Genomic DNA, 17,348 nt, shown 5'->3' on the forward strand with positions numbered 1-17,348 from the left:
TTCTGGGTTGAAACTCCACTGAATCTGTGAAAACTACCTTGAAACAACCTTGTAAATGCACTTCACTGCCTTGTCCTCAACAAGAAAAAGGGCACTCAACTGAAACTCTGATACCATTCTACTTTGCAAGTCCGTTGCATTTGAACTGCTTCTCCCTTGCTGCATGTGTGCTTCACTGGCACTGAACTCGACGGTAGGCTCAGGCCAGGCCAACTTTATGACTCCACTGCATCTCTCTCGCCGAATGTCTTTACTGCCCTACCACAGAGCTGCTGCAGCATTTGGGTATCCCCTCCTCCTCATGAAGTGAAACTACGTCTCCCTTGCTGCACATGATCTCTACTGACGCTGAACTTGACGGTAGGCTCAGGCCAAGCTAACTTAATAACTCCACTGCATCTCTCTTGCCGAATGTCTTTACTGCCCTACTACACAGAGAAAAATGTTCAGGCGGTACGCCTAAACGTTCGGCCCTCACGACCAAATACTTTAATCGGTATGGGGCTGACTGAACTTTTCAGTGAATTCAACAGAAAAGTCCAGTCACACCAGTTTAGGTACTCCCACCAAAGTCTTTCCTGCGGGTGACAAAATTATGCAATTGTTGCACAGGAACAATCTAAATAATATGACTAAATGAAACTTCATCATAATGTCTGAATTGAGTCAGTGCTATTAGTCAAACACGACCAGATCCATAATCTCAACTACCATCTGTGATGGAGTTTGGGTAAAACCAAGGATATTGATAGAGGGTTTAGTCACCTTGATAATAAAAGAATAGGCACTGCCTTTACAGAATTTGATTAATTTGACTAAATTGTTTTACTAGCCTGTTTGAAATATTTTCATTAAATTGGTCAAATGCTTTACTAATTTGTCTTTTTTTAACCCCCTTGCGGTTGGTTTAAAAGTTAACGTACAAGCTGGTATTTTGATTAATTTATCTCCCCATAAATAAGGTAGACAATAACTGGACCTTTTTTTCGCATGAAGTTTATTTATTAAATATCTTTAGTACATACAACAATATTTTGTTCATTCTCAAGTATTCGTGAAAACGGACAGCTTAACATTTTGCATTCAAAGCATGAAACATTTTCAGTTAAATCAACACAAAATGATGACAGATGATAACTCCATGATATTGTAGTAAGTTGAGAATAAAAAAGGAGACTTCATTAGAAGTATTGACTATAATTTAATTTTACATTTCCAAAATTGGGAGATCCTAACTCATTGGCACCCACCACAGTACAAGAATTGTCTTTAAATTTGATACCGTTTAAAATGACATTTGTGGATGCTCTACACAAACCTTGGAAAAAATTTGGCATCTTACTCTTAACTATAGGAAAACAATGCATTTTATCTGCTTGAATGACATTGCAGTTTGAACTGAAAGTTATCCTTTTATGAAATCCTTTTTGAGATAGAAAGCGGTAGGCTAAACTTAACCAAGTTTTAATACAAATACACATTAGAGTGTCGATACGACTAGAAATAACAGTAGCATTTCGTTGTAACATTCTATGCCTTCTTTCAAAGCGCCTACACCACGTATGAATTAGTGGTCCGCAGTTAGAACACAGCAGTAATGAAGCATGAAGCGAAACTTGGGCTTAAAGGAATTACCAGATAACCTAATATATGTATAGAGAATGATGTTGAACAATAAGGTAATGAAACTGATCGATTAACTCAACTTGAATTGATGTACAACACAGGATTTCAACAATATCACGTAACATTAAGAAAAGTCTCCTAGATGGGTCGTCTTCAGGTACTAAATTTCCTATCATAGGGGCAAGGCATAAAACGAAATTGATCATTTCACTGGCTGATATTCTAATAGACCCACTACATAGTTCCTCTTCAGCAATAGCGACAGGTTTATTCGAAACCGTATCTCCATATTTAAAAATAATAATTCTAAAGCTAAGCTGATCTAAGGTGCAATATTTCTTGGAAATTAAGTCAGGCATAATATTTATAAGGCCATATTTGGCTACAAACTATGACTAACATAACTAACTAAAACTATGACTATGACGACTTATATCATGCCTCAAGTCGAGGCTTCCCCCTTCTAGTACGTTGAACCCTTCGACCTTATTCCATATACATTTTTCCATCATTCCAGTAAGAGAACAGTTACGCACTTCAACATCAGCATTGTAGGTTTCAACAGTTCTCAATAGTTCCTTTTTTTCTTCAGTGCATGGGCAGGACTCAGATTTAGTAAGTTTAAAAATTTGACAGATATAAATAGCACTAAAGCTCTCTATAAATCCAAGAATACAATTAAAACCAAGATTGTCACCAATAATCGATCCCAATGCAAAATACACTTGAACATTTCCATGCTCTGTCACAACAAAAATACCTTGATAATTAAGAAAATTTAACCCTTCAATGAACTTACCAGAAATAATATGGTTGCTTGAAGAATCAAAAAAAGGATTATCGGGCTTCCAGTAATTAGAATGGAAAAACATAGTCAGAACTCTAAACTAGATATAAATTCAGAGGGGAGACATGGACAATACAGATAAACTGCTCCTAGTTTGTATAGTCCACTATGAGAGCCTAAAACAAATTCCAATTTCAAGATCATCAAGAAATAATAATACGACAATTACCATACATAACTAATTAGGACTAACAGTCTTTCCTTGTCTTCTTGTTCAAAGGAGGCTCGTCTCGCACAGAGTCGATGTTAGCACGGAATGCCTTGCAAAATTTTAGAAACTGGCCTGGCGTCAGTAATCTTTGTAGAGTATCTCATCTAGTAGCTGAAAGGCTACTTTGTCGATTTCTGCTCCTTCAAAGAAGTACAATGGTTAAAACTTGATAATTAAATTTAAATCAAATTAAAATTGAATTAAAACCATAAATTAGGTGTTAAATGTAAGTTTCTGCAAAACAAATACAATAAAGAGGAGAAAAATACGCCTGCAAGAAGGATTGAACGTGGCCCCCCCGCGTTGTAACAACGGTCTCTAACAACTAGTCTAAATCGGTTACCATAATAAATATTTACAAAAACGTCGCAATATATTATTATTGTAAATAATGAATCTTTGTTTTGAAATGTGAATAAAATGTAACTACAGTCTCCATTTGTAAGTTTAAGAGGATTACTAAATGCACACAGTTACATTACGTAGTTATATATCAATATCAAACGTAATGCGTAATAAAACTTAATTTGCAGGCTTTTTCCTATCAATATGGGTTAACTGTAACGATTGACTAAATTATGAAATATCAAAAAGTTCGATGAAATCTATCAAAAGCATTTGATAAAACAAATCAAGTGCTTAATAATTTACTCCAAACTTTAAGTATATTTAACAAAAATACTCCCTATCACACCAGTTTGTTCGTTTCAATCAAATCTTATTTTCCGTGTACGCTGTGCGATCTTACGTAAGTAGAACCACAGCACAAGAAACGTCATGATTTAAAGAAAAATGCTACACTAACCTTTGAAAAGTGCGATGAGGTGAGAAAACCCCCATTTCTTTAAAAAATTTTTCAACTTCTGAGTCCATTACTGGAGGAAGTACGCCGGCTGCGAGAAACGAAGTTGAATTGAACGAGACTGAGGTTGAAAGTGCGCACCACACGCGCCCTGCTCTTACGCACTAACTGGCAGAGCTTCGGTAACTATGTACGTAGAGCTTCAAGCATACCGACAGAAGATGAGTAGTGATGACTTCTGAACATGGTTGACTAGACGCGTTCCATGTTATTTGTTGGAGATACTTTGGGCGATATGACTAAACTAAGCTAGAGGGGCAGCGCAAAGCGTTTAGACAATCTACCAAAATACCTCGGATTACGTGACAGAGTGTCCAATAATTGCCATAGAGGGGGCGGACTGGATAGCGTTTAGTTGTAACACCCAAAGTTGTTTTCTCCGTGTATAGTGCAGCGATGAGTGAGTAGCGATCCATTCATTTTTAATACTTCATTGATTATATTAACAATCATGAATATCAGTACACCAATCATTCATATTTCTGGTAAGGATCTATTTATCACTATTATTACTGGAAGAAAAGTAGGAATTTCTACATTTAAAGATAGAAAAAGTACTGCGATTAAGGAAATCGTTGGTTGGTTGGCTTCCTAGGTAACAAAACACCTCCAGCTCGTTTAGAAATTTGTTTTCAAGTCTAATTTTTGTCTTAGCCTACTCTCTTCCGCTGCAAAATTATATATTAGTCTTCTTTTTTTTATTTTCTGTTGATATCCTGCCGTTGTCCTTTCCATTTTTGTCAATGACTGCATGAGTTAGTAATAAGTTCTTGGCCATCATACCTTGGGCTCTCATATGATATTCAATAGTGCATCTGTTTTACGTTTTGGGAAACACAATTCCGGCTCTGTTGCCTTGAATTTGCTTTCTCTTTAGCGCACGAATTTCGTTCAAACATCCGACTTCCTTGCTTTTATCACCCATTCAGATGGTTGCGTTTGTTTCCACTGGTGCTGCATCCAGGCGCCTGTTCTCGTAACTTCGCCAATTACTTTGGTACTTCTATGTCAACAACCCTTTGATGTTTACTTGCCTCTTTTGTGAAGTCTGCCGGGTATGTTTTTCGCCGGATATATCAATTCCTCCGCAGTTGAAAAATAAAAAAAACTTTCTCGGATTGTAAAACACCTCGTGTTAAGCTCAAAATAAATTAGGTGGGCAAAAAATTGAGCAGGCAGAACAAATTAAATATTTAGGAAGTCTTCCTTGTATATGTTTTCGCCAGTTGTATCAATTTCTCCGCAGTTGAGGAGCCAAGAAAAAAATATATTTTTTTTTCGGACTGTAAAGCACCTCGTGTGAAGCTCAAGATAAAATTAGGTCGGTAAAAACTGGAGCAAGGACAACAGTTCAGCTATTTGGGCAGCATATTAGAGGAAAATGGATACAGCAGTAAGAACATCAGGAAGAGAATTATTTCATCTGAGGAGGCAGTCATGAACAGGAAAGATCTTTTGAGAGGTGCGACGCGTTAGAGTGAAAAGAAAAGGCTATTGAAGAGTCTGGGGCCCTATCCACTAAGGCAATTTCTCGGATAGTTCGTGGTTGGTTCACGGAAAGACGTCATAATATCGGAATGAGCTATACACTAAGGTCTATTAGAACGTAGCCTACGTTATATACATATGAATTACGTAGGCTACGATTCGAACTTTCCGTCACGGAAACCCGTCCGAGAGCTGCCGATGAGATGGAGGGTGTCGGAAAATTACTTTCTGTTTCTCGGCATCGGAAAGTGGTATGCCAGCTGGTAACTTATGGTATATTTTTACAGCGAAAGTGGTTCTGCAGATTCTAGTAAGAGGTGATAAGTAAATTTGCACAACTGGCACGGTATGTGCACTGAAAGTTATGGGAAATGAATGGTTATGGATGGCATTAAGAAGTACATAATGTTCAAGATGAAACCAGTTGAAAAAAATGTGGTGTTAAGCTAAGTGAATAAATACTGATCTTAATAAATATTTTTGTTTTAGGTAGCAGACAATTATATTAACCAATTCTCTCAGTATTGGGTATCCCGGTCGAAGCGAATGATTTTTTTCTCTATGGAATAATTTCCTCAGCAGTCCAGACGATCTTGTTCGTTGTAGGTCACAAATTTCGCTGAAGAGAGTGGATGCTACGATAGCTTTACAGGTAAAAGTAGTTGATCATAGACTCGGGAATACGGGATCGAAATCCGGTCAAGGCTGGCATTTTTCTCTGTGGATTTTTTTGCACAAGGGTTACTTCGTATTATTTTTAATATTTAGATGGAATTTTCCTGGTAACCTACGCAAATTTTAATTCTGAATCTTTTTAATATCATTTTTACTCAGTTTACCTAAAGTTTACCAAATTCACTACGGATATCACCCCAAGTGGTGCACTAATACGGTTGTCATAGGAGGGGAAGCAAGAGCTCCTTAATTTTATGGTGGAAAATCTGAGTTTGGCCACCAGCAAAACCGTTGTGATTTAAATTTTTAAAAATTGCCGAAAGCGAAATTAACGTAATTTAATTGAATTTTTTGTAAAAAAAAAATTGGAATGCGTGATTAAAATTGAGAATTGTGATTTATTTTGATCTTATGAATATCTATCGTTGAAGTAAGAGTGTATCAAACCCGCAAACGTTTCAAATGTTGTCAACGCCAATGAAATATCAGATGACAGGGGAATAAAGTAGCCAAATGTGAAAAACAGTAAGAGATGCACGCCACGAATTTCTGCAGCAAACGAATTCGTGACCCGTATATGAGCCCCCAACTGTAGCTGTGTGGCAGACATGACGAAATGTAGCTTTATCGAAAAATGGAGTGCCAGAGGATAAATGACAATGGGATAGTGGTCTTCTTAGCATATGCATCGCGGGGAGCTGCCACAAGGGCAAAAATTTGCCGACCTCGGTGGCGGTGGGGTAAAGTCCTCGCCTGCCAAACCGTAGGTCGTGGGTTCGAATCCCGCCTGGGTAGGTGATCCTTGTCCAGGGCATGGATGTTTGTGTTTTACTTTGTTAAGGTTGGAAACCCTCGTTATAAAAGGCCGTTATGTGCTGTTTACGGGGAAGTTGATAATAAATAAATAAAAAAGTAATTCGAAGGGGGTAGAGGGAGAGCTGAAGGCCCCCATTCCTCTTCCTGGCCTCAGAGTAAGGATAGTCATATATTTACTCTGAGTTCCTGGCTATGTGCTGGCGAGGTGGCGGGGGAAAACAGGTTGTTGAAAATTAAAGAATAGGTAGTTAAGAGGAATAGCCAGGGCTAGTTGGACAATTTTTAAAAATTTGAAATGCAACGATTTTGCTGATGGCCAAACCCGGAATTTCCACTATTAAATTATGGATCTCTTCCTTCTGCTCCTATGACACTCAGGGCATCACCCGTATTGAAGCACCACTTTGGCCAGTATCCGTAGTGAATTTGATAAACTTCAGTTATTGAGTAAATTATCTCATTGCAAAGATTCAGTATTAAAATCGACTTAGGCCATCAGGAAAAATCCATCAACATATAGAAAGTAATATCAAGGATATAAAGAATAATACCAAGCAAAACACTTGTATGGAAATTCCTCCGAAAAAAACTCATCTGCTACGACTGGGAGTTGAACCCGGATGCCCCGGGTTGATGCTTTAGTTATTTGAGCTGCCGCGACTTCATAACCTTTACTGGAAATTTGTGGAATATACATAAAAAATGGTTTGAACTGCTGAGCACATTATTTCACAGAGAAAAAATCATTCGCCTTGAGCGGGATACGCAATGTTAGGAGAGTTGGTCAATATAGTTGCTTGCGACCTAAAACAACAATATTCATTGAAATAAAAATTTTTCGCTTGCCTCCTCCGCTCTCCATATTCAATGGCATGATTAACAATTGCCAGATGATATTCAGCCATTGGCTGCGTGAAGATTCGTCATGCATTCCGTGACGTAGCCTGTAGTAACTTCGGCAATCTCCGCCTCTTCCTTCCGATGACGAGGGGAGGGCACGGAATATATCCCGGTAAGCATAGTGGATAGCGTCAAAGAGCTTCCGAGTAACGGAAACGGAATCGAAATGTTCTGAGAAGGAAACGGAAATTTCAATTTCAAAATCTCGGAAACGAGAAGACGTAGTTACTGGATAAGGCTCCAGGGCGGTGATTCTCGTCCTCCTTTCGCCCGGGTCTTCGCTTCGCCACGGCAACTCGAAGCGAAGCGAAAATTTTCTCCGCGATTATTCTCGTTCTTTTCGCCCCGCCTATCGCTTCAGTTCGGGTAACTTCCTCTCGGCAAAATGCTGTGATGTAAGCAATGACGAATTACCCATTAGTCAATGGGCACAAGATATTAGTTGTTATTAAGATGCCAAGCATTTCGCCTTTCACGCCTTTCGGCGCGGAAACATAGACATTTAGGAAGGAGGACGAGAGAAGACTGGAAGAGATTGGAGTCATTCGAGATGAGGATATGGAGAAGATTGGAGAAGGAAAAGTGGACGTAAAGGAGGAGGAGCGAGTAAATGCAGGGCATGGTGGGTGCGGATAGGCAGCTTCTAGATAAGATACAGAGGTGTGGATATAGCGAGTACTAGGCGGGTAAAGGATATTGAATACAGCGTTAGTATTTTAGAGGGTTGGGTAGGCGAAGGAGGGGAAGGAAGGTAATATGATTTTTAGATAGAATGTAAGGGGGTGGGCCTCATTGTAAATTGAAGAGGGAAGTCTGAGTTGGGGGGGGGGGGAGACAGGCCGGAGTATCACCATGTCAGCCTACATTAACCGATAGAACACTAATAATAATAGTAATAATTATAATATCTAAACAAGTACCTAGAATTGGCAATAGAAATAAAAAGAATATGGAATGTGGAACAGGTTTTTATTGTTCCAATTGTCATCTCTGTGCCGGTATCGTCCCAAAACATGTACAAAATAGTTTTTAAATACTTAACCTTCATCCAAATACATCCATTAAAATGCGTAAGCCCGTAATAACTTGTAATAATCTGAGAAAATTTCTCAACGCAATGAACACTAAAGAGTTACCTCGGTGAAAACCCGTAAAAAAGTCTGTGAAAACTGAAGAAAATTTAATTAAAAAGACGATAATATTATTTTCTATAGTCAATATTTTTATTTTAATAATGAAAATATATTTAAGGTTGATTTTCATCAAAATACCGTTATGGAATGTATACACCAAGCACCAACAGAATAAGGAATTCTCAGAAGTTATTTATTACCAGCAAACAAGGAAGAAACTTTTCTCAGAACTTAATCAAGAAAAATAAGTGTATGAATCCGGTCCTGCAAAATTGGTTGGTCCGCAGGTTCCATCATAACTACTGTCAAAGAATATGTGGCTCTGGAAATTAGCAAATTTACACAGCTATATTAACGGTACCTAAAAATACATGTATGTATGCAAAACATGCGTAAGATGTATAAATAGATGATAATGGTTCAAGTACTCAACGCAAAATAATTTTTAAGTACATGGCTGGATGAACAATGACTCACTCACATCACATAATGGGCTGACATTGAAAAAAGCTGGTCAAAAATCTCTGTAAAGGTAATTATTATTTAAGTTATGGCCATTTTATGTATATCTATTTCATAGATGCAATGAAATTTAATTAGGGTAATCCAGAACATAATATCGGATAGGAGAGCTAACTCACAGCTAAAAATGGTCATAAGTGCTGAGGGAAGTATAATAGCTAGGGGTAATGCGAAATCGTGCCACTGGAAAATATCACAGGAGAGATAGGATTTGTTTTATTGATAACAGGATTTAAATTTAAAATAGATTCGAAAATGTTGTATAAAGTTTTAAACAAGTATAGAGATGTGAAAGAGAAGAATTACGTAGGTGTGAAAAGATTAGCTGATAGGAGAACTGAGTGGAGAGCTGCGTCAAACCAATCCTAGGATTGTTGACCAGTGATGATGATGCCACTCTAGAATGCCTGATAGAAAATCACTAAAAATTAATACTCAAAGAGTGTTTGCCCGAGAAAAAAAGTATCTTTGATTTATGAATTCATTTTTGTTTCTATATCTATTCTGCAAAAACATCACAACCTTCAGCTCTGTTAACTTTATGTATTAGACTTTATGTATTAGATTAACTGTGGTAAAGAATGAAAATCACTTAAAATTAGCACTCCAAGACACTTACTCAGTGGTGAGAGTTACATACTTGTCGTTAGCTGTGAGAAGTCCATGACGTGCTCTCCGCCTTCACCATTCCCCCAACCCTGAAAAACTTGGGCCTGCCTCTTACTCGCAAAGATATTTGAAGTGAAGCCTAGTTTTCCATTAGAATAATAGATGGTGTCCAGTAACCGTTTGTTTATGTATTAACGACCAAGAGCAAAGAAGATGATTTTACACCAAGTTATTTTTCATTATTTTTTTGATATTTTTTTTCTATAAATCTGCCATTAGGGCTTGTCCTATCTACAGAATACCATGGGATGGCCCTATGATATTCTGTAGATAGGGATTAGTCTTTTAACTTGATCTACAAAAAGAAAAATTAGGATTACATTATTAGGTTTTATTGAAGAAAATATTTCATATAAGATTGAAACTTTTATTAATGTCCATGAGATACATTTGATGATTAATAGTAAAAAAAAAATTTTGACGCCACATTGATCTTGCAATCATAAAGTATGAACAAACAGTACTCAATATGAGACATGGTATAAATGAAATATGTACAATTGAATGAAAATGTATATACATATGAGGAGTTCCAAATCCATTTTTTCAAAAGCTCATGAATATTATTGGACCCACAGAAATTGATTACATTGCTTTAGAACAATGGCACTTGATTTTGAATCGTAAAAATGAAAGAAATAATAACTATGAGTAGGCTCTTTGATGTTTAAAACACCATATACAACAAAATTTTCAATAATGATTGACCAAATTATTTGAGCCTAACCTTTTTTTTACTGGGATAGAGAAAATGCCAGCTGTTCCACACAAGGTGGTTAATTCCATTCCTGAATCCAGAAAATGCCAAAACCTTAAGCTTGGCCATTTTTGATCAACTAACAATAATTTGCACTTTAAACTCAAATTTTAGGGGCAATGAAAAATCAACAAAAATACAATATACAATTTGTAACATGGCTGTCACTAAAATTTCATCGAGTTTGCATTAATTGGTCAAAACTTCAAGTGAGTATTAGGAATGCCACAGAATGGAATAAGTATATTTGCTTAAAGCTAGCCATGATATGTTTCATTTATTACACTTCTTTAGATATTAAGCAGCAATGACTTTGAATTTTAGGCGCTGCTCACAGAATTGTTTTCCAAGTAACTTTTGTTTAGAGAGCCAAGTGAATTTCATAGCTTCCATTCACACAAATAAGAAGAGTCAAACGTTCTTCAATACAGAAATTTGTTACACTCTTTCTCATTTTCATTTACCCTTTATTAATAAACCTAAGGTCAGTTGGTTCATATACCTCACCTAAAAAATCAGTCTTCATTTTAGTGGTAATTTCGAACATTTGTATACACATATTTACATCTAAAGAAGTTCCTTCCAAGAGAATTTTAAAAATTCCTGATTCCAATGGAAATTTACCTGCTCAACAAGTACCTATTGCTATTTCAGAATGCAGGTAAATTCATTGAGTTTTTATCATGCAATTAGGATTCAAGAAAAAGTCACTTTTTGACGCAAAGCTGGACAAAGAATAGCAGTAACTTTTCTTGGAATGATACGTAGGCCTTAATTATGCATAAAATTTCATGAGTGCAGAAAAACGATAATTTCTTATTGCACAAGGCACTTAAATCACAATTCATGGTGTTCAAATTAAAGTCAAGTTTATGATGTTCATTAAAAGCCATTTCTTGAACTTAATATTACACATATGCACCATGAAATAATGGAACACGGTTCACAACACTTAATTTCACACATGACATTAGTTGTGAATTATATCAGATCTAAATGTCAGACACGTCATAACAATCGATACATTAGAATGATATTTATTTAATATTTAAAATTTTTCTTTTTCAAAAATAATACTTGAGGTCAACTCATGCCTGAAGTTGAGGCAATATTTTACTTTCATAACATTTTTGTACCTCTAGGTGAAAATCATATGATGACATAAAAACAATTACTGGGACCTAAATTGAGACAGAAATATTATTTTCTTCACAAAATTTATTGTCATTATATAACCTTTTAGGCTTTAACATTAAATACTTTTCAAGATATGCAAATGAATTAGTTGGAGGATTGCAACTTCAAAATTCATCTCTACTTTGATGCATTTTCCGAGGCCTCACTCAACCATCATTCTTCTTTTTATGAAAGGCTAGGTTTTAGTATCAAATGTATTTGAATTTAATATTAAAATGCAGGGAAAAATAGTATGGATTTCAATTGATCCTCTAACGAGGAATATACCTATCTCAATGCTTTTTCCCAAGCTGGTACTTCTGAATTTTGGTTTCTTGCTACAACTTTGTTAACATATTTACTGATCTTTTAGCTCTGCAATGACTTCATTCTTAAAATTTTTAAAAGGGCTCACACATTTTTTTATACTGAGTTTAAAACCACTGAACATATCCAGTAGTATGCTTATTAAAAAGGCATTAAAAAATATAGTTTTCATAGAATTTTGGCTGAAAATTTTCTGTCTCTACCAATATACATCGTCACATTTTATGTCAAATTCCACCAGAAAAAAATATAAAGCATTCAACAACAGTAATACTGGTGCAATGCCAGTCCTTGATGATTCACATGGAAATGTACTTCTTTAGTCTTCCTTTAGCAGGAGGATAAATGCTGAAACATATATTGGTCCCATATTGCCTCCATGTAAGAAGTTCACAAGGCTGAATCTTTGTCTCAGCTAACTACAAAAGGATTGCACCAATTTGCTTACATTGCTTCCTCATGAGGACTTGTCCATAAACTATAATATTTTTCAAAAATATAACAAGCTCTCCGGCAGCTGAAAAAATCAACTGTTGGAGTGTAAAGCACCACATCTCATACAAAAACGACTAGATTCTCAGGATAAGCACTCAACAAGTGCTACAGTACATAGCAGACATGGTGATAATGATAGCTGTACCCAAGTTCTAGAAAAGGCACATTTTGAGGGCAGAAGACCACTTTGAAGAACAAATGCACGCTTCCACTGCTGTGCAACAGAAACTCCTTTCAATCCATTTTCGGTTTGGGTTGACAGTTCTCAGGGATTTTTTTCATGGCACATTGATCAGTCGCTCACTTCACAGAGTCTAATATATGCTATCAATGCCAGAGTAATGTAGACGCAATTACAGGCATGGAGGGTTACAGGAAACGGGGTAGGATACCCATCTTCATCGAACATACCACAAAATCCACACCATATTGGCAAATTTTTACATTCACCCAGTCTATGATTGGTTGAAAGTTGGCAATGTGATGATGACCTACAAAGAGCCAATACTGTTAAGTCCTCCACTTGCAAACTGTGAGCTACACATTGAAACCCCGCAAAAACATGAGGAAGCCACAGATTTCATTGCTTCATTCATATTTTTTTCGTGCATTGTCCAATGTCAAGCAACATGTCTGAACCAACATAGTACCATTGACCTTGTTGGTCCATTACTTGAGTGGAGATTCCCTTATTTCCAAGGAAAGATCTGTGCACAGAAGAACTTACAAATTGCCATAATTGCAACAGGACACAAATCACAACTTGCTAAATTCACAAGAGGCACCCGAGCATGTCTTCCCCAATTCATAGTGAAACGTTCATAAGGAGAAAACAAATTAAACCTCACCTCTTTGAGGACAAAGGCATGAGGAAGGCTTAAAACTGTGTGGGCATCTATGGCGTCATTGCAAAATGTATCGACAGCCATACAAGCGAAGTGGAACTTCTGCAACCATGACCAATCTCAATGGCTGCTAACTCACTCCGTGAGAAGCAAATTGAAGGTTTTCATCCCAACTCCAAGGAAGGCCTCAACTGCTTTCACAACAAAGTGACCACCACATCAGGCATGGGCAAAGGAGAACTTGAAGAAGGCTTTGATCTCTCCAGCCCAGACGGGAGGTTGAAAAAATAGAATGGCATTAGCACTTCCAGCAGATCAGAAGAAGTGGTCTTCACGTAGGTCAGCTCGTATATGCGTGCCATTGGAGAGACCATTGCGTTTGATTGTAGCTGTTTCGTAGTCAGGAGTTGGAGGAGCCTTTTGTGGTGATGGGGGCTGAGAAGACGAACTACCTCGGTTCTTGCTGGAGCCCAATGAAAGGCCACTGAGTTTCTTCCGTTTGCCTGGAATGAATTAAAATATAATCAACTTCAATCTCAAATTAGGACTAGGAATTTTCTCAAGCCATCATATTCTCTGCACTAAAAGAATTATCCAGTAAACCCTCACTTTATGATATAAATCCATTCCTGAGGACCACAAAAAAGCTCATGCCACCACTATTGGTCAAAATAATCTAGAAATTCTTCTAAAGAATACATAATAAAACTAATGCAGTTTTCAGCAAGTAAATTAAGTGAGTGAAAGTAAAAACTCTGTAGAACACTCTGCTGTTCAAAATAATCCACCGGAGGCCTTTCTAATAAACGAAAATTATAATAATACTTATATGTATGTACTTAGAAATCTACTAAGGGACTACTAAGGAAGTAAATATGACTTGCATGATATAGCTACATATAAAGTCACAGAAGCATTTCTTTCTTCAATGATAACAAAACGAACGATGGTGACGAAAAATTGTAAACAATTCAAAATGACTCACCCATGACTTTGATTTACTCTATTTGTGTTGCTAACGTCCAATTTGAAGATATGGTTATAATCAGAACAAATATTCAATTCTACAGGAATCGTGGCCATTGAATTAAGAATGCCAAGAAAATTGGTAATATTAATTGCATCCTACCTATCATCAAAAAAATCATTTCTAGATCAAGAAAAAAAGAAATCCAAACTTTGAAATAGGATTTGATCCATTTTATGTATCAAAAATTCCATTATTTTTCCCAGTTGCATTAACCTTTTTCATTTTTGGTGTAGAAATATTTATTACTTCTAAAGTTTCCAAGTAGGCTTCAGCGGAGATTATTTTGATATCTGGTGATTTTTCCGGGTATTCTTCCGCATTTATCCATATTGTAGGACATGTCCTACAAAATGGATAAATGCAGAAGAAGGACATGTCCTACAAAATGGATAAATGCGGAAGAATACCCAGAAAAATCACCAGATATTTATTACTTCATCTAAGCATTAATAGGCGTATAATTTGCAAAACAAAACTCACCAGAGCCATCCCTCATAGGCACGCTGACGTAAGCGTTCTGTTTGGAGCTGGTAAAGTGCGTTCCCGACGGATGTCTCCCTCGGCCAAATTGGCCGCAAGAGTCCATCCCCGACTCGGGTCCCTTCCGGAGCCCAAGCCAGCGCTTGCCCTTATTGCCTTTGTTCCTCGAGAGCAGCAGGAGCATCACTCCACACGTGATCACAGCTCCAAGAATAAAGCCTCCCACGCACCAGCCGATCACAGTGCCAGCCATCGAGCCTCTTTCCACTTGCTCCTCCTCTACCTCGTTGCCAATGGTGTTCTGCACTCCCATCACCGTGATTTCTGCGGAATAAAATATACAGTGAGCAGGCCATGTTTATTATAGGATTATCTCTATATATGTGAAGGATTTGTAAACAAAAGCTGGTCCAACATTTGTAGTAATGTGGCTCGTCTGGCTGTTGCTTCTCAAATGATAAACAAAGACTGCTTCATATCGTTCTGCCCACTTAATTTTATTTCACGGCTCCACCACACGTGTTTCGATTGGCTTGCAATCATCATTAGGTGAAGTAGAGTTGCAAGCCAATCAAAACACGTGTAGTAGAGCCGTGACATAAAACTAAGTGGGGAGTCAGATATCTGTTTTTATCAATTGATATGCTGTTCCACGATACCTCTCCAGAAAAAGTTGACTTCCACCTCATTGTCAGTCGAAAAGTGCCACAAGCCAATATACAGGGTGTTTCAGGAGGTGGAAGGGGAGACCATTTTATATATACATGCATTTTTTGTACATAAACATGGGATCCAACAACCAACCGAGCTATGGCAATGCAAGCATTTTATTGGATACACTTTTCAGTTACCATGAAAACGGTTTTACTTGGGTATCCAGCCATTTCCACATTTTATTTAATACTCTGGATTGTTACGGACAAAAGGAAATAATTAAGGTGGGCAACAATATGCAATTATGATTGCCTGAAACAACTAATTTTTGACGAGATTTAATTAAACGAGACTTTTGAGCGAGTCTCAACATTACGATTGAGCAATCTCACCCATTTTTGCAGAATACGCTACAAATCATCATAACGTGCGATATTAAATCCCATGTCACAAGCTTTTATTCGGACTGTAGCTAATTAATCTACCCATCAATTGTCCAACTATCAACACCCAAATAAGTTTTTGTGACAAGCAAAAAATAGCGCTTTCATTTGAGTGCAGTTGACTTACCATTAGTATTGGGAAAGATGCACATTCGTGCCTGCATCTGTGGCCCCCTGCAGACTTCACCACCCACGCCAGGTGCCAGCAAACAACGTCTGCGCCTGTGCTGCTCCCCTCCATCATCACACTCTGACCAAACGGACCAGTCACCCCAACCACGCAAGGCTACAAGGGTAAAAGCAACACTTTCAATATAACAGCAATTCATTAGGTAAAAAAGATCACTATACCCAACTACTTAACAAATGCCCACAGCCAACACCCACCCTTACAATCGCCCGCAAACAAAAACACGAATTCCACATGGAATCTAGACTGAGTAGCAATCTGATAAAACTCAAGAATTACTTTGGCAGAAAAATATGTTCATTTTAAACAGTGCAAGACATAATATTACCTCTCTCACCATTGTATTTAAAATGCATCTGGGCATTATTATGCATCATTGCATCATTGACTCTCTATGTGTTAAGCAAAAAATATGTCAACAAAAACAACCATTCAAGTAGAAGCTATGGATTCTCTTAACCTTTACATTAGCATGGCATGGAAGCTGGAGCCTGATTCAAGAATGCTTCAGGCTTTTGTAAGAAGAGACAAAGTCTTTTGTTTGCATAGAACCCTTAATACTGTAGAAGTAATACCATTTCCCCAGAAGTGATAAAGATTTATGCTATCTCCAACATAAAAGTGAAATTAACTCAAAATATAATAAACTAACATCTTTACACAGGACTAAACATGGAGCCGATATTTCGTCACCTTCAGCATTTTAAGGCGAAAACCAAAAATCAATGCATGTGTCGAACCTTGAGCATCTAAGGGTTAAGATCATTCCAATACAAGATTGATTATTTGTAGAAATAGACTCACACTCGCAGGTGGGCATTTCACATGGCTCCTCTCCCGTTGAGGGTCCTTCGCAGCGCACAGGCATTGAATGTACGTCAACCCCAGGCGGTGGTGGGCGGGGGTTGCACAGTCGGGTCCTCCTCCTCATCCCAAGGCCACACGTGGCAGAGCACGGAGACCACTCTGACCAGCATCCCCAGTCACTCCCTGGAAAGAATTCAAACAATCAAGACTATGCAACAATAGCAAAAACAAACTATGTATCAATAAGATGGAATTGAACTACCGGCTGAAGCAGGCACATAGCCAGTTGGGGACTCGAGTCCCCCCAAAAGTTTTTAAAAGCTAGCAAAAGATAAGTTTAAATAGATGTTCAAATCCACGTATTACAATACATATTAGAAAACAGCTGCATATTC

General features: G+C 37.5%; 1 protein-coding gene and 1 long non-coding RNA gene across 2 annotated transcripts in view; both read right to left on the reverse strand.

Annotated features, from left to right (window-relative positions):
• Positions 1 to 980: 980 nt before the first annotated feature.
• On the reverse strand, positions 981 to 3,923 carry LOC124164287. The gene is made up of 2 exons (XR_006866017.1): positions 3,490 to 3,923; positions 981 to 2,824 (listed from the first exon to the last, which is right to left on the reverse strand). It is a non-coding gene; the product is annotated as an uncharacterized LOC124164287 (long non-coding RNA).
• Positions 3,924 to 10,102: 6,179 nt separating this feature from the next.
• Positions 10,103 to 17,348, reverse strand: part of LOC124163432 (semaphorin-5B) — a 318,709-nt gene continuing 311,463 nt past the window's right edge. Inside the window, exons 16-19 of the mRNA XM_046540342.1 lie at positions 16,951 to 17,136; positions 16,084 to 16,242; positions 14,860 to 15,183; positions 10,103 to 13,852 (exon numbers count right to left, since the gene is read on the reverse strand). Coding sequence (XP_046396298.1) covers positions 13,665 to 13,852; positions 14,860 to 15,183; positions 16,084 to 16,242; positions 16,951 to 17,136 — 857 coding nt within the window. The 3' untranslated portion in view covers positions 10,103 to 13,664. The remainder of the gene's footprint in view (positions 13,853 to 14,859; positions 15,184 to 16,083; positions 16,243 to 16,950; positions 17,137 to 17,348) is intronic.

This window comes from Ischnura elegans, chromosome 8, assembly GCF_921293095.1.
Source record: "Ischnura elegans chromosome 8, ioIscEleg1.1, whole genome shotgun sequence".
In the NCBI taxonomy this organism is placed as follows: domain Eukaryota; kingdom Metazoa; phylum Arthropoda; class Insecta; order Odonata; family Coenagrionidae; genus Ischnura; species Ischnura elegans.